The sequence below is a fragment of the Hippocampus bargibanti genome, linkage group LG15 (assembly GCF_051943395.1).
Source record: "Hippocampus bargibanti isolate YZ-2025 linkage group LG15, ASM5194339v1, whole genome shotgun sequence".
In the NCBI taxonomy this organism is placed as follows: domain Eukaryota; kingdom Metazoa; phylum Chordata; class Actinopteri; order Syngnathiformes; family Syngnathidae; genus Hippocampus; species Hippocampus bargibanti.
In genome coordinates, this window is record NC_142748.1 from 9,760,979 (window position 1) to 9,788,428 (window position 27,450).

The window sequence follows — 27,450 nt, forward strand, 5'->3', positions numbered from 1 at the left end:
ATACAGAAATGCTCAATTTGACACGTTTACTGTCTAATTGAGCATTTCTATATCATCAAGCTCACGGCTAACATCATTATCAGTATAATCAACCCCCGTGAGTCCTTGAGACCCCCGTGAAAGACTGCATATAAATCCACGTTCATATTTGGCGGCGATCGTCCTCCCGTTTGCTTTTTAATCTCCTCCTCGACAAGCTTCAATATGAAAAACGACCCGCGCTCTCATAATGGACGCCATCTTGGAAAGCCTCGGGGGGAAAAAAAGCCTCACGTGGGACACATGATTTGGTACATTCCCCCAAAGTGTGGCACACTTGCGACGGGCCTTAAAAGAGGTGCTTTGAGGCTGGAAAGGGAGGCGGTGAGGAGGAGGGGGGGGGGGTGTCAGGGGGGCATACGGTAGACGTCTCACACACGCACATGCAGAAAAGGAGGCTGGCATAAGACTTCATCAAGAAATTAAAAATCAAGATATGATTCATGGCTTGCGGGAAAAAATGTCTTGTTTTTTGACCGGGAAGGAAAAAAAGAGGATGAAAATGGGACATTAATATTAAAATCCGGTGAATCACAATCATGAAGGGATGGGGTGCGAGGAAGGGGGGGTTGATTAATTATAAGTGCTGAAAAACGGCGTGATGCCATTTTTCAAAATTAAGCAAGTACTTCCGAAAAGCATCATCGGATCATTTTTCACCATTTGAGATTCCAGATTTGCTTGATCACGTAATTGAGTCATTTGTGATTAAAATTTGAGACAAATAATTCTATTCTATTTCAGAATAACAAATAAGTCCGGATGCACACAGGAAAGACGAAAAAAAAAAACGGAAATGGAATAGAACACGTCAATAAAAACGGGAGGTTATGTTTTGACATCCGGACACTAGGAGGTGATAGGGGCAATAGCGGTGACTGACGGCACATTGAATGAAGACAAACAAGATAAACCTTTGTGTCCATCTAAGTTTCATCATCATTTATTTAGAAAAAAAATAGATTTTTTTTTTACCTGAGAGAATCCTTCAACAGCTTTCGATACCCAGTCATACAACAAAAAGTGGTCTGTGTGTGTGTGTGTGTGTAGCCTTGGTGCTCTCCGGTGGGCCTCTTAGAATTTCTTGAAGTGCATCGTACATAAAAAAAAACAAATAAAAATCACTTTCCTATTGCACTCCTTTAAAATTGTAAACTTCTGATTAAATAAAAAAATCACGCCCCCCCCCCCCCCCCCCCAAAAAAAAAGGACGCAAATCACATTTTTTTTACCAAGACGCTGGCGTACGTCCAAAGTGCTTGTGAGTTAAGTGCTTAGCGTTGGCGATTCTTGACATTAACTTGGTCGCTGGGTCGAAAAAACGTTAAAGCTTTGCACACGTCTCGAAGAGACGGCAAGGGGGGGGGAGGGGAATTTAGGTGGGTCGGTGGAGGGCGGCCATTGAAACGTTAGCGGCCATTTTGGTAGGTTTTGCCATTTTTGTCGTTGTTTTCATGACGTCAAAGTGCCCACCGAGCGATGAGAGCATCAATTACACTGAGGTCCACACGCACACACCGTTTGACAAGATAGCATCCTGATTAGCGCTTTTAGGCTAAAGGCCACCTTGGAGGGGGGGGGGGGGGGGCGTTACCCAAAAGGCATACGTGACAAAAATTGACAATTGTTTTATTTCAGTGAAATTTGGGAGCGGACTTTGATTTTTGGGTGTCTTTTTGTGCTTCAAATTTCTCCTAGGGCGGACAAAAGAGCCAAAAACGGCCATTTTAACTGTAAATGTGTCTCTCTACGTCTTTTCGGGGGAGCACTCGCCTAAAGAAAATTCTTATTCCAAAGGCAACGTGGCTTCAGGGGTTGATTTGACATCTGAGAAATGATCAAAATGGCTCCTTTTGACTTATTGGGTGGCATTTCTGGATGTTCTTTTTTGAGAGGGGGAGAGGGTTGTTCACCTCCTCACGCTAGACTTGCTAACCAAATTTCACGCTACTTGGTAAAAGTTGCTCCGGGGATGGATTTTTTCACTCAATTCCAAGCAACTAAAATGGGATTGTGAAATGGACTCAAGCTGCACACTTCCTGTGTCTTTGTTGGCAACATGTTTTTAGACTTTTTTTTCTTCTAGGGAGGGGGCGGGGCTCCTATGACAGATGTGTCTTATTTACGATTTAGTTGAGAGTGGAATATTGGGTAACCAAGGAACGGAGCAGATGAAGTTTCACTTATGGGAGCGGCGGGGTGGATGCACGAGAGACATTTGAGGCATGTCAACAAAACATTGCAACGTCATTTGAGCCACACACACGCAGACACACACGCAAAAAAACACAACAGGTAAGAGGAGTGACCGGGGTGGGGAGGGTGGGGGGTTTCCCGGAGGGGCGGGGGAGGTCAGGTGATGTCAGTTAACGTGTTGGACGGTTTGGCTGCGTTGAACAGACAACATTTGTCAAACACATACGTAAAAAAAAACTGAGCCCAAGTGTGTGTGTGTGTGTGTGTATGTGTGTATGCGCCGTCCTCTCTGCTGGTGTGTGGAAGGTTTTTTGTATGTTTTTGGGGATGATGGCGTGGGGTGGAGGTGTTTGGGTGCAGACCACCCCACAACCCCCTCCTCCTGTCAGCTACATTCAATACCAGAAACAGCCATGACAAAACTCAAGAGCACCCGTGGACCCCCACGCCCCCATCCCGCCCCAGATTGCGCAAAATCACGGCACTAGAGGGTGGCGGAGGGTGAGGGCGGGTGCTGAGAAATTGTAACCTGTACGCAGAAAGGCTCGTTAACACATGGTTTGCTTTCCAAAGTGTTCACATGTAACCGCAAAAAAAAAATACAAACAAACGGAAAAAAAACATAAGACTCCCACCTCCCGTGCTCCGTTAGACTCTTGTGAGGTATGACGAGATTGTGTTTCAGTTCCATTCATTTTTTTTCACTTTTTTTTTCTTTTCTCCAAAGACATATTTCATCATAAAAAACACATACATTGAAAATAAAACAAAAAAAAAGGTCATTTTTCCTGTTTTGTTGGTTGTAAATTGCTCTTGATAAATGGGTGGGGGGGGGGGGGAAGAGAGGGGGGAACGCACCCACACAAAGTGCACGCGCGCAAACATACACCCAAGAGGACGAAAATGGCGGTTACACTGCATGCATGGTCCGAAAGTGACGACAGCTCCTTGTTTTGCCCTCCCTCGCCCGACAATAAAAAAGCGCCCAAAAAAAATGAGGAAATCCAAACCAGAAAAAAATAAACCAAAAAAATTATACATCCGATTTTGTTCAGAAGTCCTTTTAAAGTCATCTTTTCTTTCTTTGAAGGATTTTGAATCATTTGTATTCGCTTTTGCTAAGTCGACTTAAGCAGTGGTTCTCAAACTGGGGTCCCCAAAACTGTAAGGGTCTAAGGATCGTACCTTGGGGGACACCGAATCCAATTGTAGTCAATATTGAATCGCCACAGTTGAGTACAACATAGTTCCAGCAATTATTGTAAACCATTTGGAAACACGCCTCAGAATTCAAATGACAGGGACGATTAGATTTTTGGTAAAAAATAATAATTGTAATAATAATTGTCTTAAGATTGCAATTTTCAAATGTTACTTATTTTTGGTTGGAAATAGAGATTTTTAAAAATTCCTCTGACATACCATCCTGTCAATCCCCCGATCCAACACAAGTGAGAACCAATGTGCTTAAGCAGCTTGGCAACTTTCGCGTCACACACACACACACGCACTCGCGCAAACACAAGCACACACTCAACCTTTTCGGCCTCATCTTGTGGAATTCCGAAGCCGCGTTAGCTTACTTTTTCTTTTTTGGGAATCCCAATCTCGTCAAGGTGTCTACCTTGTTTCACAAGGAGGGTCCCTTCCCCCTTCCTACTTTGGAAAGAAGGTGGCGCTCAAGCCCCTCCCCCTCCCACCCACCCCGGCTGTCATCACCCCCTGACTGGTGGATGGACGTGGTTGCTAATACTGACAGTTGCGAGTTTCGGGCTAAGCCCGCCGCCTCTGTCATACAGAGGCTGCAATTTTTTTTACTTGCACCAGTTGAGTAGTGCAAAACAAACAGCTCATCATCCTGGGTGAGTGGAGATTGTGGAGGGCTTGGGTGGGGGGGGGGGTGTTGGTGCTGAGAGGGGGGGGTCACTCCTGTTCATCTTCCAGCGTCCGAGTTACAGGTTGGGCTGTTTGGAGCTCCTGTTCCTGGTTCATGGTCCTCCTTGCGGGCGTCCAAGCTCTCCTTTTTGTCCTCTTCTCTGAGGCGTGTATTGTTGTGTGTGCGTGTTCCGTGTGGATTTAAAATCTCCCGAAAAAAAAAGACTCTTGGTCCCGTATTTGCACGAAAAAAAAAGAAAGAAAACAAATCCAAATGCGATGAAAGGTCTTCATTTGGGAGCAAGATGGCGGGCCCTCCTGTCATTGTCAGTGGTACTTCTTTGCAACCAATATCACTGAGGTGTGTGTGCGCAAACATGCGCACACGTGAGTGTGTGTCGAAGTGAGGTAGTGCCCGGAACCAGTGGGGTTATGTGTCCACTTTTGAGGTAAATGGTTGCCATTTTCTTGGCATGTTTTGCCTGCACTCAATGATGTCCGTGTGTGTTTTTTTTTAAACTCAAAAAAAATAAAATAAAATAAAATAAACCAAAAATAAAAGGCAAATGTGTAAGGAAGCCTGTAGGAGGGCTCTGTAAAGGCTCCGCAGGTTAGGATCCCAAAAAACAAAGAAAAAAAATGGCTACCATGTAAGGCAGCCAATGAGGCATTCACGTTACTCTGAGGTGAGGTTGTATGTGTGTGTTTGTATGTCACAGGCGCCGGTCCAATGACTTTTAAAAAAAGGTAGATATGGAGCTATGGTCAACACAACAACAACTGAACAAAAAAAACCCAAAATGGAGTAGTCTGAAGAAGGTTAGCACCGGTGTCACTTGGGATGGACTGTAACGGCTCAGACTGACTTGAGGAATCCACGTCCTGTCGGGACGCTACGAAGAACCGCGAGCGTAACACTGAGAGGAGCTATGGCTGCTGTTTCTGTGTGTGTTCGTGTGTGTGTGTGTTGGCGTAAAATGAGACAGCATGCTCAGACAGAAGGGCCGCCATTCATGTATTTCCTATGATGCTCCTCCCCCACTTTCGGCTGGTGAATCCTTTTTCCAGTTCAAAAATGTCTTTTTTTGTTGTTGTCTTTTTTGTGTGTGTGTTTTTCCCCCCCTTTGTTTGTTTCCAGCGTTTGGGTCACACCTCCTGGTCCTCAAACACCTCCAAAAAGAGCGGCGGGAAAAGCTCGTTGGGACACTCCACCTTCATGTGCAGGAAGCGGCTGGCGTGGCAGGCGCCGATCATGCGCAGGTCCGTCACTTTCATCAGCAGCTTGGGCCAGAAGTGAGGAATGTTGTGCTTGCGGTAGTTGATGTAGTGCTCAAACGCCAGCAGGTACGTCTCCTGGCACTTTTCGATCTTGTCCACGCACGTCAGACCCGAGCGATCTGAGGAGAGAGAGAGCAGAGCATTGATGAATATTTTTTTTCTTTGAAATTTAAATCCAATACAGCTAGCTCTATTTAGCACTATGCTAGTTGATTTAACATGACAAACCGAGAGGTAAAACGGCATTTTGGGGGGGGGTGTTCTAATAGCATTATCTTTGTGTTCTGTCGTCTAAAAAAATGGCGGATTTATTATCTTTCCGGTGATACCGGGGGTCGGCAACACGCGGCTCAGGAACCGTGTGCGGCTATTTAGCACAATCTCGTGATTTTCCGTCCCCCCAATCTAAAAGATGAATAAATAATAATAATAATAATGATAATAATACATTTCATTTATAAGCACCTTTCAAACCGCAGGGGGAGGTGGTAGATAGATGTAAACATTGATATTGTAATAATAAACGAATGCATGAATAAAATAAACAAAATAACTAAATTGATACACAAACAAATACATCAATAAATAATAATAATAATAAATATCATCATCAATCCATTTGTTCCAGCTTCAGCTGTTGTTAAAGCGCTATATAATCAATATCAATATCAGTATCGTATCGTATCGTATCGTATCGTCATCATCATCATCAGGACTTACCCGAGCTCATGAGCAGCACGGCCTGCAGCAGCGCCACCTCGGTGTCGTCCAGGTTGAACTGCGCCAAGCTCTTGCCCAAATCAAAGATGGCGTCCGAGACCACACCCAACCCGCCGTTCTTGAGCTGCTCGCGCTTCACCGCCATCTCGCCGCTCAGCGTCAATGTCTCACTTTCCGGGTCGTAGCGCATAGCCGCCCGTAGCGACATGATCTCCATGCAGCAGCCCTTCAGCAGGATGATTTGGTCCTCGCAAGGCAGCTGGATGGGAGGGGGGACGGGGACGGGGGGACGGGGTCAATTTCAAGCAATTCCATCCATATCGGGAGACAAGCACTCACCTCGGAGAACATGTGCAGTTTTTTGGCAAAGTCGACCACTCGCGTGATGGCTGGGGTGATGATCTTGGTGAACTCGCTGAAGGCCTCCAGGTCCACCTTGTCGCCGTCGGACGTGGGCGCCACCGGCGACTGGCCGATTTTGTCCGGCTGGGGGGGAGGTGAAAGGGTGTTAAACAGACACTAGCAAGCAAAATTATGGAGAAAAAAAATGGGGCGGGAAAAAAAACTCAAGGAGGAGGTGGGAAGTGATTGCGGAAAATTCTTCAAATGGTGGGGGTGGGGGGGGGGGGGGGGAGACACGGACACTTCACCCCTTTCCCACTACAACCATCCCCATCCTTCCAGTTGCCTAGCAACCAATTTCCACAACGACACCCCGCCTTCCCTTTTGGGGAGAAAAACACACCCTCGGCCTCGGTGCTCTCACATAATTCCGCTGCGGAATGTCGGGTGAGACCTTCGGAAAAATGGGGCGATGTCAAAAGGGGGGCGAGGGGGGCGAACCCGAGTTAAGTACGCAGGAGGATTTTGCTGAGGGGGCGCATCGGGAGGAAAAACCGACGGGAACGTCACTTAGGGACGGCGAGCGCGTGGAGAGAGATTTGGGAAGAGATGAAAGCAGGAGGAGGAAAAGTGAGAGGAATTAGAAGCTCGGAAGGATTAGCGGGAATAAAGCCGCCCGAGACTGAGGAGGGGGCAGGGGGGGGGATGTGTGTGTTATGGAATCAAGATGGGACAACAGCGCGCTCTCATTGTTCTCTCCGTTTGTTGATCCCGCTGAGCGAAGACCAGCTCGCTCACGCTGCTCATCTCCCAGGGCCTCGTTTCGCAACTCCACATTCCCGGGAAGCAGAAATTTCTTTGCCGACATTTGTATATTTTTTAAACGCAACAGCGAGAGGGGGTTCCTACCAAGAATTTACGCTTCTGCTTCCACTGGGCGCCCTGAGCGTTGGTGTGCCGGTGGGCCTCGGTCACCATGTGGATCAGCTCCCACTCGGAACCGGTGGGCTCCGGTCGGTTCTGGAGCGTTTTGACCATCTCCTCCTTCTTGCGCCGTTCCCGGTTTTCCTCGATCAGACGCCGCTTGGCCACTCTCTTGGAGTCATCCAGGACCACTGTCGGTTCGATAGAAGATACCAAAATTGTGTTGAAACGCAGAGACACCGGGACGAGCTTATCGATTCTGTCAATCATCCCGAAACTACGAAAAATGTCGTGAATTCAGCCTCACGTCCGAGAACAAACATTGACATGTTTTGAATGTTGTGGCAATTAATTATTTTGACCACGGGGGGGCAGTATCACCCACAATGAAAGCGGATTACACATCGAGGATAAAGAATATATGCCAAAAATAAAAAAATGGCGACTGACGGTCCATGGCCATTCCCACGGCGATGCACTTCTTGAAGCGACACAGCTGACACTGGTTGCGCGTGATCTTGTCGATGATGCAGCAGCCTTCATATTTGCACGAGTAGGCGGGGTGCAAATTCTTCTGGATGGTTCTGCGGAAGAAACCCTGCAACATACCGACGCTGGCGATCAATGGCTTTGACCGCGATTGAGAAGAATGTTGCCAATTTTGCGGCCCGTGTGTGTGTGTGTACCTTGCAACCCTCACAGGTGATGCAGCGGTAGTGGTAGCCCGTGGCCTTGTCGCCGCACACCACGCATGGCTCATCCTTCTCCAGGTAGCTGGGGATGTACCCTGGCACCCAACGTGCAAATAAATCAATAGACACCCTCGATACATTCGCCACGTTAACAGTCAGTGTTAACGTGCTCCACTAGGTGGCGGTAATGTGCCTCAAAGGCAGATGCACGACCGTCACGAGACGCAAAAGGAGTCAGGTTTTGGAATTTCACTCAAATTTGCGATTTTAATCACTGGCTACTGGTTTGATTTCATGTCATGTTTTTTAGCTAGCTTTATAGCTTGCTGGATGGGTGGATGGATGATAGATAATGGATGATGGATAGATAGATAAAAACATCTCAGATTTCAAAAAATTAGACCCCAACCCCCGCAGGTTGGACAAGGCAGACGGAAAAGTGACTCTCAGGCAATTTGCAACGCTTGACGTAGGACAGTGAGTCTTGCAGATGCAATGAAAGCTGACAGGAAGAATAAAGTGCCGTAAAATCGGCATCGGGGCAGAAAGCAGAACCAAAAAAAAAATGATGGTGAACATGATATGACGGCTTTCCGAAAGTGTTGATACAAAACAGAGTACAGAAAATTACACCCAAAGCCCTTGAGGGAGGGAGAAAAGACAACAGTGAAATAATAATAATCACAAATAAAGCCAAAGAAAAGTCGTGGAGAAGGAACCGAGAGTAAAGTCAACAAAGAACTCCGACAATCATCATCCCGGCAGAGAGGAAAAAAAAGGTACAGCCAAGGTGACGGCATGCGCTTTTGGAAAAAACTGGATTCGTCGGATGAAGCTTAGCAGACTTCCAGCAACGACAACTTTCACCGAGATGAAGGGGGCTTCGATCGGAGAAGGAAGGTGAATCAAGGTCAGAAAGTTTCCCAGCTTGCCTTGAGGCACCCCTATTATGATCTCGAAGACGACAGATGATGTTTAAACCACCTCCCCCACCCCCCAAAAAAAAACCACAGACAAGCACACACTCAAGGTCATTCAGACGGCAACTCGCCAGGTGAGTCTAAATACTCACTGGCGGGGAAAATACAGACAGAATGTTTACATGCGCTGGCTTACAGGTGTCACGGTGCGTTCTGGAAAAACGGGCATTTGCAATTCGGCCACACTCACCCGTCATACTCTTCACCGAACATTGGCTGTTCTTCCTTTTCCTCTTCGGGCCATTGAGCCACCTGAGGGAGAAAGAGAAGAAGAAGAGAACAAGTCCGTCAATGAACATTTTAGGAGTCCAAATTTGAAGTGAAGAATAATGACAGTTATTGTGGTCTACACACGACAATTTGAAATGGTGGTTTGGATTTTAGCAAGTGTCACGGCACTTGACGTGCTTGATTTGCTTACGTGGGCCGAACAAAATGATGTGGCGGGCCGGATTTGGCCCCCGGGCCTGGGCTTTGACACCGATTAGTCTAAATGAATTTTTTTTAACACCCATTTGGACAATTTCCCCCCCCCAAATTGGCGGCCATTGACGAGCCTCTCAAACGGCGCTTTGTAAACAACACGTCACCAACATGGGATCACATTTTCATCACCTTTCCAATGTTGAAACGTTAATTGACGATCTGTCGTCGAGCTGGCAGGTATGATCATAATCCGACTCGCCACGAGAGAGGAATGCGGCTTCGAGCGCCCGACATCGGCGTCCTCGTCAATCGACAACAAAGAGGCGGGCTGCTCTGCCGCGGATTTGTAAGCAGCAAAACTATTTTAGCCGTCACGAAAAGCCGGAATGTTGACTTCCAGAGTGACGGCGACATGGCACCAAACAACAATTTGTTGTCCTAATGTCTGCGGTGGCGTATTGTCAACCCTCTGCCCTTCTAACTCAAGTGCACTTATAAATTCATGACGCATAAAGAAAAATAATATTTGGTCAGCTTCCACCGACTTGAAAGAAACAAAGTGGGAGGGTTTAAAAAAGGCTGCCTCTTGTGGCGAGAGAAGGAATCACACCCCACATACATTTCAGTCGTATTTAGCTCGCATTAGTTCGCTAGTCTTATTTTATTTGTCGCAGCATGACAAAAAGTTAACGTCATTCATTGCCATTCACAAATTTATTCAGGAATTGAAAATATGACGTAGAGCGCCTTTCCCGAAATTGTTCGGGTTTTGTTTTTTCATGCTTGGGTGCCGATAAAGCGATAGCCATGGCTGTTGGCAATGTTTTTTCTTTTCCACCATGAGGTAGCATTTCCCTTTTTTCCATGTTAGCGCTTGGTTCCAGCTTCAGCTGTTGTTAAAGCGCTATATAAATCAATATGAATGTACAGCTGCCCCCATTTCAAGCTCATATAACTCCAGACCCAGATCATTTAAGAATTAACTCTTTTTTTTTGATGAAAGAAGATAATTTTAGGTTTCTAACGCTGCAATGAATATTCATGTAGTCCTAAAACTAAATAATCTATGGGTCCTGGAATTCAAGTGACAATGACAAAAACCATGGCACTGGAGTGGACACATGTTTGCACAAGTATCTCACTTTAGTGTTTTTTTATTTTGTAAGACCATAACAGTTCCAAGAGCATCATGCCTTCCTGTACTGGCCTGACACTAGAATCCATTTTTATACCTTTTTGACCGAAATTACCTAGGGGTACTTTGGTGTAAAAGAACAACAACAACAACAAGTTCATCGAGGAAACTTTTGGCCAACTTGGAAAAAAAACTGACAAGCAATCCCACTTGCGCTGTCACTAGACTGGAACCCAACCATGACAGCATCAGTGACTTTGGAAGAGCACTTTTCAAGTTTTCCAGAAAGCAAAACACCTGCGGAAATCTCTACCCCCCCGCCCTCACCCAGCTGAAACCGCAGGAGCTTAAACGTGTGGAAAAACGAGACGTCGCGCGATGACGGCAGGAAACGCAGCCCCCGGGGTGTCCTTGAGCGACCGGCGGTCATGTGACCTGATGCCCAGGTTGCTTAGCCCGTGTGCTGAGCTCGTATTATTTTTTTTTGGGGGGGGGGTTGTTTTGTTTTGAGTCTGTGTTAGCCTGGTTTTGAAACTCAAGACGCCGTTTGTTTGGGGCCGACGTGAGCGCCGAAAAAGCGCCTGGCGGCGGAATGCGCCCGGTCGCAAGTCGGGTCACGGCCGCGCTCTGCAAACACACCAAATGTCAAGAGACGCCGTTGCAACACTGCACTGTAATATGTCATATATCTCACCCACCCCCTCCCAACCACCTCCCACCGTAACCTGAGCTAAACTCGCACAAGTGTCAAAGTACACACACATACACATACACAGACTTATACGCAAGCAGCTGTTGTGACAGCAGATGTGCAACCAAGCGCAGAGAAAAAAAAAGCACCATGGAAGTTCTGACCTGGTGACGCAGCAAGGCGATACGATGTGCATGTCAATCAAAAGCAAATGAAATCAAACAAAAACAATCCGATGTCCCGTTTGGAGCGCTGGAAGCTGATTTGGCTGCAGCCGTGGCGGCGACTGGTCTAAGTTTAACTTCGCTCATCACACGCGCACACACCCCTGTGCGGCTTGTGGCTAAGCTCCGCCCCCTTCCGCCAGCTCCTATTGGTCCTCGCTCTTTATTTTCCACCTGGCCTGAGAGGGGAAGGGGGGTATACTTTCTAGATCAAGCCATAAGAGGTGAAAATCTGCAAAATAAGGAGACCACGTGGGTAATAAAAGGAAAAATAAAAGGATCTTCTACACCGTTCATGTGACGAAAGAAAACGATTGCAGGAACAGAGTATCGATTATCTAAAAAATTCCCCAAGGCGATCATGCAGTTGCAGATGGAGCGAGTGCTTGCCCTCCTGGAAGAACAGACTATTTTTTTCTTTTATATCCATCAAAGTAAAACAAATCAACAAGCTCCAGTGGGCGACATGTGACCGTGACCAACGCTCAAGGGGATGCGTGACATGCCAAGCATAAGGACCGGCCTTGTATGACAATTACTGCACTGTTCTGTACATACTGTTCACGAGTAAGATCTCATGGAACATCCGTTAATATAAGCTAACATGTCGTCTCTATTTAAATAAATAAATAAATAAAAATAAGACCTTCTATCGTCTGCAATGCGGTGCTTTCAAAATAAAATAATCACATGAGAATTGCCATCCAGTGACACCCAGTTAATGGGGCTTCAATGTGGGAGGAAAAGCAGAGTACCCGAAGAAAAGCTACACGGGCCCGGGGGGATCGAACCCGATTACCTCTACATTGTGAGATCTCAATAATCACATGTGAAAAAAAGTAAAGAAAAAATAAATACATAAATTGGACACCTGTACGGTAAATATGGGTTGATGCAATATAGCTACATATATCAATATACCTTTTATGATACTTGCACTATGTACATTTTTTTATGAACCGGTTTTGCACATCTCAGTCTGCTGACATTTTTATTTGAGTATGCTTAGAATATCTCGTTTTTCCATCCTTTCACGTCTTCCCCACCCCATCCAGTTTCAAATTGTTGCTGTCGACCGCAAATTTCCCCATTTTGGGACGAATAAAGGTTTTCTGATTCTGACGCGAAACTTCAACCAAACTAAACAATGAACATAAACACAGTCAAAGGATATTTGTAGACGTGCCCGTCGGAAATTTGTAGGGGTAACCACACCCATGCACATTAGTGTGATTTTATGGAAAACAAACTTTTTAATGGCGTTTGACGCTGCACAAATAAGCAAAGAGCTGGCCTAGTTTCTCTGGAAATGGCAATTCTCGCCGTTCAAGTTCAATGCGCAACCAAACGCTTTGAAAAGGGTCATCGTCGGCGTGGAAAGTTACGTGAGATCTGCCATTTGCAATTCGGGGGGGGGGGGGGGGGGTCGTGTCTGCTGAGTTTTTCCAACAAGTTTCGATCAGGCTGCTCCAAATGAAATGTCATTCATCAAAAGGGCTGACTTGTCATTGATCACGGCACACGGTGTCTCTTTGCGTTTGGACCGGCCCGACCTGACGGGCCGGTCCGGACGCGAAGAGACGCGCAAGACGTAGGCGTGCGTCGCTTCACTCACCGTTTCTCTTCGCCCTCGAGTGGGTTAGGCTCTTGCTCTTTGGGCATGTGTTCCATTCACCTCAATTCCATCCAGCAGCCAATCACGAGAGACTGAGGCAAGCCCCGCCCTCGGACGCACACTTGTCATTCGACGCTCGGAAGGGGTGTCGGGTGCCGGAAAGATGGCGGGGTCGCGTCAGGGGGAGGGGGACGGTGGGTGGGGGTCCTGGGAGGGGGGACCGGACCCCTCCTGGCGTGCGGTATGGGCGACCCCGCGACGTGACAAATAAATGCGGAGGTTGCGGCGGGCCTCAAAATTGAAGGGGGCCTCGGCCGATCCGGCCTGGAAGACAACGAAACACACAAATCCAAATTAGCTTCAGACATTTTGCCCACAGTCAATTTCATTGTCACTTCAGCTTACCAGGCAGGATGAAGCGAACAATGTCAGTGTGAAAAGAACAAATACAATACAGCATCGTCATAAAAAGAAAAACAAAAACAAAAGCGGCCATTATACAAGGAATGTTCTCAGCAATTATCCTCAGCACGCCTGCTGCCAGTCAACATTTCAATGCGGTTTGTTAAATCGAGTATCAAATGACGCCGCGCAACCTGATTTCTGGTGGTGGTCTATGCGAAACACAAGTGGGCTAAAGATTGATCCCTGGGGAACAGCAGCTTTCACAATATTTCAGCAAGTTGCAACCGCAAATTGTACAAAAAATAAATAAAAAAATAACCTATTCGCTGTCATCATACGCGTACCCCTGCAAACATTCACGGTCATTAGCGAGCAATGTCGTCAGGCATGCGGTATCGCGGTAAACTGGATGGTGGAATAACAATACAACACTCCCACCTCCATCCCCTCCCCCTAAAAGGCAAATGACAATGACGACTGGACAAAGTTGGTCAAATGTTCAACAAAATATTTCAGTCCATTTTCTCCAAAACGTCCTGCAACGAGGACGCTAGCTGGGCTGCTAAAATGTGCCTATTTTTCCGAGAAAAAAACAACTCTCCGAAGACCTTTTTCTTTCCACCACAACGGGAGTCCTTGAACCCCTCATGCCGCGCAGTGGACCTCACCATTAATACTTGTCCGCTTCCAAGGTCGCCAAAAAGACGAAAGCTTGGCCTCAAGCCGGAACCGAGAAGGCGGCGAGATAACGACTAATAACTGAGGAAGGCTTACGTGTGCAAAGGTGAAATGAAGATTAAAAAAAAATAATAAAAACGTCTTTGTGGGTGGGGGGTGGCATGAAAGAAAAAGTTGAAAAGAGATCCGGGGAAGGAAAGCAAAATCGATGAGAGGAGATTTAAGGCGGCCAGATGTTTTTGTGCTCATCTCCATTTGAAAGAGTTCTATGGATTTGTGCTGTGGAGCGCATGGCGTCATATTTAATGAAGATAAATGTGTTGACCACATCTGTTTACAATATTACCATACAAAGTCGTGACAGGCTAATTCTGACGCCAATTCATCATATGCCTGCCTTTGACCTAAATAAAAAAAATGAAAGGAAACAATGCAGTTGTGTTAAGAATGCATCCTTCCAAATGGAATTTCATTCATTTTTTTCCACACACAGCGGGGGCTTCTGTTTTTTTTTTATTGGGCCTATAAAAAATAAATAAACAAAAAAAAAGAGGCATTCTCCCCCGCAGCAGGCTTCACCTTTAACTACGCACGCTGACACACATTCTCGAAATACTTCAAAGTTAGCACGAGCGAGCGAGCGAGCCAATTGTGAAAAACCATCGCTCCCCCTCACCCGCTTCACGACTTGGCATCTTCGCTTCGTGTTTCAAGTTCGAGCTCGGCGTTTCGTACACTTTAGCGATCCTTTGAAGTTCATTTGGCAGGAACATTTTTGATATCTTTATTTTCTCCAAGCCTGACGCGCACCACCCGCTGTTGATGAACAGCTGAAACTCGAGCGCTAACACCGTTGCCAATTTAGCCGGATTATATTTAGTAACTCTAATGAACTAAAATGAAGAAGAAAAAAAAACATATATATATCATGCATTATATATAAATACATGTATATTGATCGATGAGAAGGTTTCTTCAGCCGTCATCTGTACAAAAGTGAAGGTTTTCGCCTCCTATCCAAGAGGCTTCGTCAGCGAACTAAAGTCTGACTGGTCGTATCGGCCCCATTTATGTATAATGATGAATATAAAATGAAGAAAAAAAAAATATATAAAGCATGATATAAATATATACAACATAATAATAACATTACATTTTAAGCGCCTTTCAACGCTCTCAATGACAATTTAAAGTCACAGACAATCATAGGTACTATAATAAATAAAATACTATCACGAATAGAATACAATTATAAATAGAAACAAGAGAGAGAGCGACTGAAACTGCAATTTTAAATAGGTGGGTTTTGAGATGGGACTTGAAGGTGGGTAGAGAATCGATGTTTTTTTACAAGAGGTTATATATATACATATGTAGGTCATTTGATATAACGATAAGATAAGATGTCATTCGGGGGCATGAGGACACCATGTTGGAAACGTAAAGGAAAAACACTTGTTGCACGTGATGATGTCATCAGTCAGTGCAAATCGTCAGACGAATAATCGATGATGAGGAATCCAGAAATGAGCAATCGCTAAAACCTCCATGGCGGAGGGAGGCCAGGTGGAGACAGGAATGTGGGTGTGTGGAGGGATTTGGGGGGGGGGGGGGGGGGGGGGGGTAATATCTCGGGGCATGCATGTCAGTGGGGGAGATGTTCGCGCCCTCTTTAGTAAAAGGTCAAAAGATCAAGTTTCGTATCTCCGCGAGCTAATGGCTGTTGGGGAAGTTTTTATTAGGCTGCCCCAAGTGTCCAACAAATGGAAGTATTCAGAAAAAAAATGACTGAATGAATTTTTTAAACAATTTAGTGCGAACTTCACTTCCTGTCGGCGTCTCAAGACTTTTTTCTTGCCCACGCAGCTTATGCATGAAGCTATGTGAACTTTTACCTGGTGCCTGCGGGTCCGCCGCATATCGTGTTCTGTGTGCATGCGTGTATACAGTGAGGCCCCCGTGGCAGCCAAGGACACGGAGGGCATGCGAGGTAGAACATTCTATATGGGGCAGAGAAAAGAGGTCATACGGTGTCCCGTCGCTGCAGATATTTGTTTTTTTCCAGCGCTCTGCCTTCCTAGCGTCATTCGCAAAAGCTTGAAAATCTCAAAGCCCGAGGCGACGTCGTTAACTTTGCTCACAGTTGGACGGCGTCCCAGAGTGGTCGCGCTCGACAAAAAAGGGTAGCGGCTCGGACGCACGGAGAGAAAGGAAACGCCACGGCTGAGCGTCGCCGGCGGCAGCTTAAACACATTCACCGCCATTCACAAATTTAGTTGGGAACTGAAAATATGACGTAGAGCGCCATTGCTGAATTTGTTCGGGTTTTGGTTTTTCATGCTTTGGTGCTGATAAAGTACTGGCCAGACCTCTGGCAACGTTTGTTCCCTTCCACGAGGGGGCAGCATTTGCATTTTGTCGATTTTAGCGCTTTGTTACAGTTTCAGCTGTTGTTAAAGTGCTATATAAATCAATATGTATGTATTGGATTTTGTACAGTCGCCCCCATTTCAAGCTCAGATAACTCCAGACTTATATAATTTAGGAATTAACAGTTTTCTTCTGATGAAAGAAGAAAGTCTAAGGTTTCTAACACTTTCCTGAATGTTTATGTCGTCCTAAAACTCAATACTCTGCAGGTCCTTGCAATTTGAATGAATATAACAAAAACCCTGACACTGGAGTGGACACATTTTTGCACATCCACTGACAGTCAATGAGTTAAGAACTGGTTGTATTAAGTTCATCCTGTCTCCTTTATATCAAATTTAAAACAGATTCTTATCTTACAGACAGTGTATTTTTGGTGTTCAAATACCTGACATGTTTCGGCGTCTACTTCCGCCTCCGTCAGAGTGTCCCAGTTAAGAACTGTTTTTGACGATGTAGAATAATGTCTGGCAGTGAATGAGTTAAGAGCGTCTGCTCTTAAAGCCAAGAAATGAGGGCTACTGGCGTGTGGCGGCAATTTTTCAGCAGTAAATTTCTTTCAGGTCACACAGATTGAAATGCGTGTACCTCGCTAGGTCCCATCGTGTCAACGTATGGCGGCTTCATTTATGTCTGTCCTTACTTTCTCTCTCTAAGCAGCCCCCAATGTTGATAATGTGTTTAAAAAAGTCTTAAAGTATCCAAACGGGGCCGACGGAGGCCCCCGTGTAGCGTTTGGTTTGTTTTGACATTGGCACGGCAGTCCAAATGGCCGCTTGAAACATTTCCTGTCAGCGTTTTGGGCCACAGTGTAACCGTGGAGCACATTTTTTCCATCCCTATATATCAAGGGGGGGGAGGGGGGAATGCAAACAAAACCAGAGGGTGGACCGCTGTCCCCGAATGACTTGGAAGGATCCACACCCACAGCGCACGGAAAAGTGTACATGCTTCCCCGCCCTCCTCCTGCTTCCCCTCTCCCATCGTTCCGAGCCAAAGTACTGCCAAGAACGTGAATGCGGCGGAGGAAAACGAATCGGGCCTCGTTTCCCGCTCCTTTAAGGCGGCTGGTGTGGGGGGGGGGGGGGGGGGGGGGGGGGTGTTTAACCATGTTTCTTCATTGCGATTTGAAGAAGGCTACAAGAAAACATATTATATTACTTACATTTCTCTTCTCGTGGGCAGCAAAATTCAGGGCGAAAAAAAAGTGCATCCAAATGTAGTTGTTGACATGAGGGATTGGGCGGTTGACCTTTTAATATTGATTGATCATGCCTGACGGGTCGCCAACGCAAACGTTTTTCGAGCGGACGAGCTATCGCTAACAGGCTAACGTCCACAAGACAAATGTTAGCGTTGGAATATTTTAGCACCTTGCAGGCTGAGCTGCATGGAGTCATGTGCGTGCATTCCACTGAATTTGCACTTTGCACAAGACGGGGGGGGGGGGGGGGTATGTGGGTCGACACAACTCCAAAAAAACAGTACGGAAAAGAACAAAAATTAAATGTATCCACTATGACAGAAAAAGCATCAACATTTCCAAGGAGCTGTCCACAACTGCTCTGCAACCCCCCCTCTGCCCCCCCAAAAAAATCCCAAGGCAAATCTGGGTGGTGGAAAACTGTCAACGTGCGATCAAAGGAGGGTGGGGGTGGGAGGGGAGGGGGGGTAACAAAGCTGTGTTGTCATCACCTTCCTGTGTTTTGGAAGCACAAAGCGCCAAGGTTGCACATTGAGCAACAGGATTGGGCAAAAATAGGGGGAGGGTGGGGGTCGAATTCCTGCGTCGTTTGGTTGATTGAAAGTGATTGCACGTCTGGTCAAAATAAATATATTTTTTTTTTTTTTTTTTTTTTTTGGGGGGGGGGGGGGTTATCGGGTCAAAGGTAAAAACAGCGTGTTTTTTTTTTTGGGGTAGCAAAGCAGCCAAGCAAACAGCAGTAGCATTCCGCAATTTGCACGTTCAACTTTAAACAAATTTAAAGAGCAAAGTCAACACTAAAGCGGCGCAACAGACTGTTCCTTCTAGGGGGGGTGGAGACGCACGGTTGCGCGTACTCGCATACCCCTCACGTCACTTCTCTGCCCCCCCACCCTCGTTTTTTTCAAGTGTTGCCATTCATCACCGCATCTCAGCCACCTCAGAAATGAACACACACACACACACAAAAAAAAACCGTAAACACACACCAGCACGGTCACTTGTTGCCCCCCGCCCCCCCTCAGGGGTCTGCTAAAGCCCAGTGAGGCCCCCGTATGCCCGCTGACAGCCACAAATGTGATACTCTCCATCTTTTTCCTGAGCGGATCCAAAAGAATCTATGAAAGATGAGAAGGTGGCGTGGAGATGGGGATGGAAGAGAGCGGGGGGGGGGAGTTAATACACACGTGTGTGTGGAGGTGCTTAGAAAGGTGGAGGCAATGGACTGGAAGGTGATTTTCTTGGCAGAGACTTGGGCTGGGGTACCCGAGGGGGGCCTCACTAACACCCCATCGCCCCCCCTATTAGATCCTTATAAACGTGTGTGGCCTCCATCTGATTAGTCTTCAACTCACACACAGATACACACGTAAAACACACATACAAAGTACATGTGCCTTACACATGCGTTTCCAATAGCGCAACGTGGTCGTCGACCCCCCCCCCCCCCCCCGAGAGCCGCCTGTGTCAGAACACATCAAGAACTTTTCCGTCTTGGGCCCAAGAGGAGCGCTGATAAGAAACAGCAGAGGAAGAAGAGACGAAACGAGAAGACGTCGTTTCCACGTTCCGCACGGTCGCACACGTGACGGAATCCTCGCAGGCGTGATTCAACATCACGCGACGCGTCCCATCGACTGGCCAATGGATGACTTGATGCGTGAGGGGGGTTCAAAGGGAGGGATTGAGGTCAAGTGAAGGGGATGAGGGGCGAGAGGGGGGTCGGGGTGAAGATTGATGGCTCGGGGATATCCGGGGTCAAGGTTAAGCGAGAGGAATCGAGGCGGATTTAGGGAGGGGGGGGGGGTTAGGGTGCAGACTAGTAAGGATCCAACACTGAAGTTCAAAGTAATGATTGAAAAACGTACTGCTTTGTCAGCACCCAAGCAAGAAAAAAAGAAAATCCTAACAAATTCGGGAATGGCGCTCTATGTCATATTTTCAATTCCGAAAAAATTGGTGAATGAGTTAATATAAAAGTACTTAGAATTCAGCCCTGAGGAACACCCTATTTAATTGCAATTCATTATTCATCGTGGATTATTTATTCTAAGCTGCTACTGAAGGTCGATGACACGCACTATGTAAAGCAACACGCGTGTAAATGTCAATTTGTGGAGAGCAGAATAATCCGTGGCGTGCATTTCATTCATGGAAAGCGACGTCAATACGGTCGCGATTGTCACCGCCGGATTGACACGCCATCCACCATTTTGAATGATGATCAATGCGACACGCCATCACCACAGCGAGTCCCCAACAAGTCGCGCAACTGGACCCGAACCGAGACAAAGACACCAAGACACTGTCCTAACTCGATCATCCTTATTGGGTGGGATTCGGCCACAAATAAAATAAGCAAATATAACATTTTCTTTCCTAGCTTTCTGCTCATTTTTGTTTTTCTGCAAATCGGTAAGTTGATCTCTCAAAACGGAAAATAGCAGGACGGGTTTGGGCAGTCGAGCCACGACATAGATTCAGGGGTGGACCCGACCAATCGCAGGCCGCCAATACCAGCGTCCAATCGGGCGGAGGAGATAAACCAGGAAGATAGATGCTAGCGGCGGAGGGGGCGGAGGAAGATAACAGTCGAGAGGGGGCATATAGGGGGAATTCTATACGGGCTGCTTCTCCCAGACGATAAACACCAGCGCCGCGCGTGTGCGTACGTGTGCATGTGCGTGTGTGTGCATGTGTGTGTGTGTGCGCACGCTTACGCTCACGCTGCATTAGCGCATGTGAGCGTTGTGTTGACAGAACAGGAGCAAGACATTCGAGGTCATCCAGTTCACAAACAGACACGTGTGCACATGCACAAACGCACACACCTGCTGTACACTGCTGTGTGTTTATGTGTGTGTGTGTGTGTGTGTGTATATGGTAAGGAGGGGAGGGTCAAATAGTCCATGTACCGGCTAGAACATTCTCTGGATTAGTGGCGTCTGACTGAAGAAGTTAAATTAGGACAAGCCCTGCCTTGCTGTGTCCTTAAGCGACATACACACATATATACATACATACATACATACATACATACATACATACATACATACATACATACATACATACATACATACATACATACATACACATACACACAGATATACATATACATCCACATAGACATATATACATACACATACACATATATACATATATACTGTATATATACACATATACACACTGCAAATTTCCCCATTGTGGGACGAATAAAGGTATTCTGATTCTGATATACACATACACACACACATATACACATACACATACACATACACACACACATATATACAAACACATTTCTGCATTTACATAGACACATACACACATACACATACACATATATATATATATATATATATATATATATATATATATATATATATATATATATATATATATATATATATATATATATATGCATATACACACACACATGCATTTCATAGAATGAGTAAAAGTAAAATACTGAATGAAGGACCACAGACAAGTCCAAATGTGGGAAACCTTGTCGGGCGGGCCGCATTAAACATTGTTTGGGGCCATAATCGCGCCCACGGGCCTCGACTTGAAAACGCCAATAGTCCACAGAACCCTGTTGTTAAAGTGCCCGTAGCTATTTTATGGCATGTCAACACGGCGGCCCGGCCGATCCACGCAGCTCCTATGCCGCCGCGCCGCCTCTAAATAGAAATATCAACCGGCGTGCCTTCATCTGTGTCACGCGCACACGCAACGGGAAGCTTTGAATGGAGCGGCCTCTAACATAAGGAGACATGGACGGTTGGCGTCAAGACAGGAGACATCAGCGTCAGGCGGAACCCCCTGGAGAAAAGGACCAGGGTCAGCCCGCCACCCAGGCGTCCCCTGCGCGACCTCGCCGCATCACATTGTGCGTCGTTAGCCGCCTCATGAGTCAAAGCTAAAGGAGGCATTGTGGATGTCCCGCAGGGCATCGTCCCATCCCGTCTCGTCCCGTCTGTGGCATCTACATCAGGATTGAACCCATTTTCCGTGTTTTTTTTCCTTTGGAGATGATGCACAATAGTTTGACGGGTTGCATTTTTATCAGCAAACCAGATTAAACGTTGTCAACCAATATGGCGGATGGGCCAAACACCAAATATCCGGACAATGGTGATCATTTTGGTCGGTATAATGATGAATATTCTTATTTTTAGACACTTTGATCCGGTTTGATGTCGTGTCGACACGTCTGCTCGCGTCAGGCGAGGCTGGCCGAGCGACGTCTAATTGCGTGCGCGCGTGGGCGGCCGCGAATGGTCTCAACAGACAGCCAAGCCGCTAATTGCGCAGTCAGACGGGCCAGCCGGGGGCTCGTGCCAGCAACCTCAGCTAGCGTTTTGCTTTTTTGGATTTTTTTTTATGGGGTGTGGGTGTGTCGGGGGTATGTATCAACGTCAGCCAATGGCTGCGCGGCGACACAGGAAGTTGAAAACCTTGTCGCTGCAGCTAAGGGGAAGTGAAATAGCGCTACACGGCGGACGGAGGAAGCAGTCTAATACCACCCCGCCCCCCGCCCCTTAAATCAAGACATGGATTATTCAGATAATTATTACCCCTGTATTTTTCTCATCCATTTTTTTAAGAAAAGGGATTTTCAGGCAAACTCGGATTAAAATGGATGGTGGGCTGTTACATCTGTGACCAATTTCAACTGGACCTACCATTCATGTATCTTAAAGTTTAAGAAAAGAATAAAAGCAATTGAGACCCCCCCACCACTAAAACAAAAAGAGTCTGGAAGAACAGAAGAAGAAAAATAAAAAAGGAACAAATGATCTGCCACCCGAAGCGAGAAACTAATCAAACAAGCGGATGTCAGCGGCTGATTAAAGACACACGCGGCGCAGTCATATTTCACAATAAAAGAGTGGAAAAAAGGGAAGCTGACGGCCAAGATGGGTGGCCATCGCCAAGGACAAACGGTGGGGGGGGGGGGGGGTGATGAACGGGGACATTTTTTTATAGATCATGAGAGATGGTCGACTAATTGCCAAATAGCCAAATTGATGATATCAGCATTAAGCTACTCAAAAATAAAGCAGACAGAAAGGCCTTTAAATCTCAACCTCAAAGTGAAATAAATTGACAAGCCACATGAAAATGATTTTACTGCTCTGATATTTTTAAGAAAAAAGTTGCATATTCAGAAACAAAAATGAATTATGATCCGTTTAGATGGCAAATAAAAAATGGCTTGCTCGTGTAAAGCGATTGAGCCTACATTAAAAGGCCGTCACGTTACATTTAGTCACTTTAGTGAAACAGCCTCAAGCTGTGTTTTTCTTTTTTTTTGCATCTATTTAAAGTATTTTTCAGGCAGGGTGGGGGGGGGGCAGAGGAGTGGGGGTTGCTTTGGAAAATGTTGCAAAGCCGCGATGCATATGTCATTTCTACTGAATCACGCTACTAAACAAAGACATAAAAGTCACAATCGCACATCTGGTCAATTGTTTGGTTTTTGCTTTTATTTTGCTGCTCACAGAGAACAAGATGGCGGCCGCTAGCAGAGCGACGCGTTGACACGTGCAAGCTTGAGTGACTTTTGTGACCCGTGCGCTTTTCACACCTAACTTATCACATCCAATTGCCCTTTATTTATTTGTACTCGTCAAAAAGAGGACTTGAAATAAATATTGAAATAAATATTGGCATAAATTTGATGCGGGGTTAATGCTGGAGGGAGAAAATGTATAGGTAACATCCGACTTACGACCGAGTTCCGTTTCGACCAAACGGTCGCAAGTCAAAATGGTCGTAAGGTGAAATCCATTCAAAATGCGGAGGCTAAATGACATGGTCGTAAGGATGGGTGGTCATAAGTCGGATGTTGCCTGTATTTATTTCGGGGAAGTCCCTGGCCCTTTAAATCGTTCGTTCCTAGGCCGCCATTAAAAATCTCACATATGTATTTTGTTTCAACGCTAGGAATGGTGTGGTTTGGAATAATCACCCCCCCCCACCACCACACCCCCTCTAGCCACCCCCTAAAAATGATGAGGAAACGGGGAAGGGGAGAAAATGGTAAACGCAGGAAGTGGAAGCCCGTAGTAAACGATTCCGCGGGGACCATTTGTGCCTATATGTGCGCCTTTGCATAATTAACTCTTGCAACAAACAGAGTGGGGCGGGGGGGTCTCATGCTGCGGGTGGGCTTTAATCATCCACGTGCTTCAATTTGACTGCGGCTATTTTCCAATGAGCGCTTGCGCCATCCCATTCATTCATCAATCAATCCGCAAAGCACTCGGAAAGAAAGCAGAGACCCGGCGAGAATCCCCAAGATCCCGCGGGGGTCCGGATAAATGTCCCCTCGGGGGCGTTTCATCCGTCCCCGCGATGACATTTACGAGCTGACGGGACGGGAGAAAGCGCAGACGCGTGTCCACTTGATACGCCGACTTCAGGAAGGAGCGGGTGGCGTTTTAAGAACCACTTCCTGGATGTCGCCTGCTTGTACAAAGACGCCGTTGACAAATAAGTCCAAGATGGCAGCCAAGTAGGCAGCTGTCAGCAATTGCTCTCACTGGCCTTGCTTTTGTTGCTTGTTTTAATAATACATTACATTTCAAAACTCTCAAGGTCACTTTACAGTCACAGGATAAGGTTCCCTGTGGGTGAGCGGCGGCAGCCACATGCGCCACCATTCACTCATCCCGGAAGTAACTCAAATAGATAGAAAGCTAGTTAGCTAGCCAGCTATTGGATAGTGAATAAATAACTAATAAATAGCCAGATAGCCAACGGCTAGCCAGCCAGCAGCTGACAATCAGCTAGACAGCTAACAGGTAGCTAGCTAGCTAATGGATAGCAAATAAGTAGTGAATATAGATAGCCAGCTAGACAGCTAACAGCTAGCTAGCTAATGGTAAGCAAATAAATAATGAATATAGATAGCCAGATAGCTAATGGCTAGAGAGTTTACAGTCAGCTAGACAGCTAATAGCTAGCTTAATAATAATAATAATCATACATTTCATTTATAAGCGCCTTTCAAAACTTTTTTGCGTATGTGTAACTGCCGCTGCTGCTTGGAATTGAAGTGGATTTACGATTTACAAGAGATGTGAGACAATGTCTTTTCGTCAATGGATGCTACAGCTTTGTGTTTGCTTTGGACATTTAGCTTGTAGCAAACGTGCATATTTCGCCATGACATCCCTAATCCACTGGTAAAAAGGATGCTTTGATTGTCTCCTCTTTTGTCTCGAACTGCTTCATGCAACACAGAGGGTGCAGAAAGTGCTTAAAATTGAATGACTGTCCGTGTCTTTTGTGTTGTGTCATATTATTTGTTATTTAGGATTTTGTTGTTGTTGTTGTTTTGTCTTCAAGATGGCGCCACGAGAGTGGCTGCCTTTACAGCAGCTCCTGTATTTTGTTTTTCTACTTCTTCCTTTCCTTTCCTCTTTCTTTCATCACTTTGCTGCTGTGAAATGTCAATATCTCCACTGCGAGACTAATAAAGGCTAATCCAATCCAATGCCATATTTGATCACCCGGCTATGATCAGACCCGACGAGCCGAGAAAATGATATTCTCATCGCTGCCGTCCATGCATGCCATTTAATGACCCGAGAACCATTTTTCGGCAGCGGTCCGAGTCTCTGGTCTGAAAAGGAAAAAAATGCGGTGGGACGAGGGAAATCCAAGCAAGAATTATCGTCCGATAAATGAACATGTCGGTTGGCGAGCCAGACCTCACACGGCGACGAAAAACATCTCGCCGGCTAACTCGGGAGATCAAACGGCTTCCAGCGAAGGCGTACAACCAAGCGCCGGCTTTCTTCTAATGCGAAGCGAGAAAAGTGAAACAATCGATCTAAGCGAGCTCAGTGGGGAAACCACAGCAAAGACGTTCGCCGGGACGTCACGCGGCGTTGAGAAGTGCTTGAATTATGACTTGAAGACTTCTTCCAGTAATGGCGCGCGCGTGCGCGTATGTACAGTATCTGCGAAAAAAAAAAGATTCCAGATGGAGAAAAACAGTTGTCATGTGACACATTGCAACACGCTACGCCTATTTTTATTTCCTCACATCCCCTGAGTTGTTTCGGTTTTTGTCCAGATTTGTGGCTCGCCGTCCATCATATCGCAGACTTCCAAAGTCTAAAAATAACATTGGACGGAGAGCAATTGAAGAAAAACGTGAAACAAAAAAAGGAGTCCAAAGTGCCTGCGCTCGGTCTCACGGCCCCAAAAAATAAAAATACATCGGAAATTACCCGACAATATCGCTATGCAAACGAAAACTAGCTTCCACACTCAAAGTTGACTTCAAAACCGCTTCAAAAGGACATGAAACGCCATCAACGGGCTAACGGAAGTGAGCGCGGACGCTAACAGCAATTCCGAACTTCCAAACAACTCCAATTTCACACGGACAAATAATCACGGGGGTGTCTTCTTTGAGCCGCCTCGTGCGCGGCAGCTGCAAATGCCCGCGGGCGATGACAAACAGCTGCGATGGACGATGACAGGTTCAATTTCGCTCGTCGGAGGAAGGGGTGACCGTGATCCGACGGCGAGCAAATGGCTGGCGAGTCCGCCGTGATCGACGATCTACGGACGGCGGCGGCTAGTTAGCTCGGATGACAGTCGGATGACATTTGATACGACGTTAGCGGCTAATGCTAATCGTCGTGATAATTCCCCGGTAAGTTATGATTGCGAAAGTAACATCCACGTGGATGTCGGAAAGTGTGTGCGTTATTCGCCAGACTTGACAAAACACGGCAAGTTGACGGCAAACTTGAAACGTAAGGAGTCGCCAAGCGTACTTCATTTCGGCCCGGAGGCGATATTTGCATTTGAATTGTGACAGAAATGTCAATATTGACTTGAAATGCGGCAACGAGCTTTTAGCGCGATTCACCAGCACGCTGGCCGCCACTCAAGTCAACAAACATCCCCAAAAGTCAAGATTTTAATTTTTTATGTATTTTTTTTTTTTTGCAATGGAGGCATTTCTGGAGAGTCTTATGACATGTGAATGTTGTTGTTGTGGAACTCGGTCAAAGTCTTTGAGGGAGGGGGATGTGGGGGGGTCATTAAAATCAAGTTTTCAGATGGGGGGAAAAAACACCCACACCCACATTCCAATTTATCCAAATTGAGCAAAATGTTGCTGAAACGTGTTTGCCCACGAGGGGGGGGGGGGGGGGCTTCATTTGATAAGACAAATATATTGGAAGCGTGCCATATCCAACTATGCAGCGGCAATTGCCGCAATTTAATTTTTCAACCCCGTTGCATGTCCAATAAATACCCCGCCAAGACGCCAGCGTGCAGCTGCAGCAGTCAACAGATTGGGGGGTTGGGGGGGACAGCACGGGGGAATGTTGGGGAGGGGGATCACTTTTCCCGCGACAGTCAACAGGTGGAAAAGATGGCTTGTCTGAGTTTTTTCCATACTGTACGCGATTGTTTCCAAAGCTTCTTTGCGCCAAAGCACATATTTTACATCTCACGGAACGCCATGTGAAAAAAGAAAAATACATTTATAAATGGCGGAGGACGTGGCGTCTTCATTTGACGGGCTCGGTTTCTGTCGGCAGACTGGCAAGAGGCGC

General features: G+C 46.3%; 1 protein-coding gene across 5 annotated transcripts in view; it reads right to left on the minus strand.

Annotated features, from left to right (window-relative positions):
- Positions 1-1,304: 1,304 nt before the first annotated feature.
- The window catches only part of LOC148887690 (thyroid hormone receptor alpha-B), a 47,341-nt gene continuing 21,195 nt past the window's right edge, over positions 1,305-27,450 (minus strand). For 2 of the 5 annotated variants that reach the window (XM_089014774.1, XM_089014775.1), the window contains exons 3-10: positions 13,138-13,461; positions 9,237-9,298; positions 8,061-8,161; positions 7,825-7,972; positions 7,360-7,565; positions 6,448-6,594; positions 6,109-6,367; positions 1,305-5,507 (exon numbers count right to left, since the gene is read on the minus strand). In XM_089014774.1, coding sequence (XP_088870900.1) covers positions 5,257-5,507; positions 6,109-6,367; positions 6,448-6,594; positions 7,360-7,565; positions 7,825-7,972; positions 8,061-8,161; positions 9,237-9,298; positions 13,138-13,193 — 1,230 coding nt within the window. In that variant the 5' untranslated portion in view covers positions 13,194-13,461 and the 3' untranslated portion in view covers positions 1,305-5,256. Of the gene's footprint in view, positions 5,508-6,097; positions 6,368-6,447; positions 6,595-7,359; positions 7,566-7,824; positions 7,973-8,060; positions 8,165-9,236; positions 9,299-11,462; positions 11,755-13,137; positions 13,462-27,450 lie in introns of those variants that run through there. The other 3 variants (XM_089014776.1, XM_089014778.1, XM_089014777.1) reach the window with 3 other exon arrangements.